Source organism: Bison bison, unplaced genomic scaffold (genome assembly GCF_000754665.1).
Source record: "Bison bison bison isolate TAMUID 2011002044 unplaced genomic scaffold, Bison_UMD1.0 scf7180017864472, whole genome shotgun sequence".
Classification (NCBI taxonomy): domain Eukaryota; kingdom Metazoa; phylum Chordata; class Mammalia; order Artiodactyla; family Bovidae; genus Bison; species Bison bison.
In genome coordinates this window covers 3,168,245-3,169,011 of record NW_011495033.1, presented here as the reverse complement: position 1 = coordinate 3,169,011, position 767 = coordinate 3,168,245, and the positions used below count along the sequence as shown (strand labels likewise).

The 767-nt window shown below is 70.1% G+C and overlaps 1 protein-coding gene across 2 annotated transcripts in view; it reads right to left on the bottom strand.

Moving 5' to 3' along the window:
• Positions 1–767, bottom strand: part of CORO6 (coronin 6) — an 8,023-nt gene that overhangs the window by 2,717 nt on the left and 4,539 nt on the right. Inside the window, exon 6 of one of the 2 annotated variants that reach the window (XM_010861378.1) lies at positions 112–231. The exons of the other annotated variant lie outside the window; for it this stretch is intronic. Coding sequence (XP_010859680.1) covers positions 112–231 — 120 coding nt within the window. The remainder of the gene's footprint in view (positions 1–111; positions 232–767) is intronic. 2 annotated transcript variants of the gene reach the window in all.

Sequence of the window (767 nt, the reverse complement as noted above, 5' to 3'; positions counted from 1 at the left end):
GCAGCCTCCAGCCCTGTCCAGGTGGGCATGCCCTGCGGGTGGGGGGCGCCTGGCCCCTCCCCCGTGATGCCAGTCCCCGGGGCACACACCCCAAGCGTCCAGCTGCGTTACCGGGTCCCACAGGCCCAGCTCTCGCTGGCTCATGCGGGTGAAGCCCGTGGTGAAGATATGACCCTGGCGCGTGAAGACAGCCCGCATGGGCCTCATTCCCTCGTGGGCCGCAAACCTCTCCTGGGGGCGGAGGGGAGACAGGGAGAGGCGTCACCCAGCTGCTTGCCCTGGGGAGCCTGGAGGGCCGGGCAACCAACTTGCTGACTTGGGTGTGAGGGCGGGGGCGGAGACAAAAGGGGCCCTAAATATTCAGTTTCCTGGGGCCCCCCTGGGTGGCCGCAGGCCTGGAGAGCACGGGCGCGAGCTTCTCTCTGCAGATGCTGAGCCCTTAAACGCCCTCAGGGCAGGGGAGGTGTCTGCGGGCTTCCCTGGAGCGCGGCCAGGCTCTTCCCAGACCGGAGCTCCCCGCTCCGCTTCGGCTCTCTTGGGCGCGGGCCACGGCCGGGGAGGGCGCTCCCAGCTGACCCAGCGAAGGAGCGAGCGCGTGCGCCCAGCGCGGCCTGGCCTACCGGGTCCCAGAGCGCGAGTTGCCGCTCACTCATCCTGCTGAAGCCGGTGCTGAGCAGCTTCCCGTCTGTGGTGAAGACGGCCCGCAGCGGGCGGGCGCCCTCGTGAGGCCGGGCTCGCTCCTGCTCGCGGGGTTAGTGGGTTAGAGT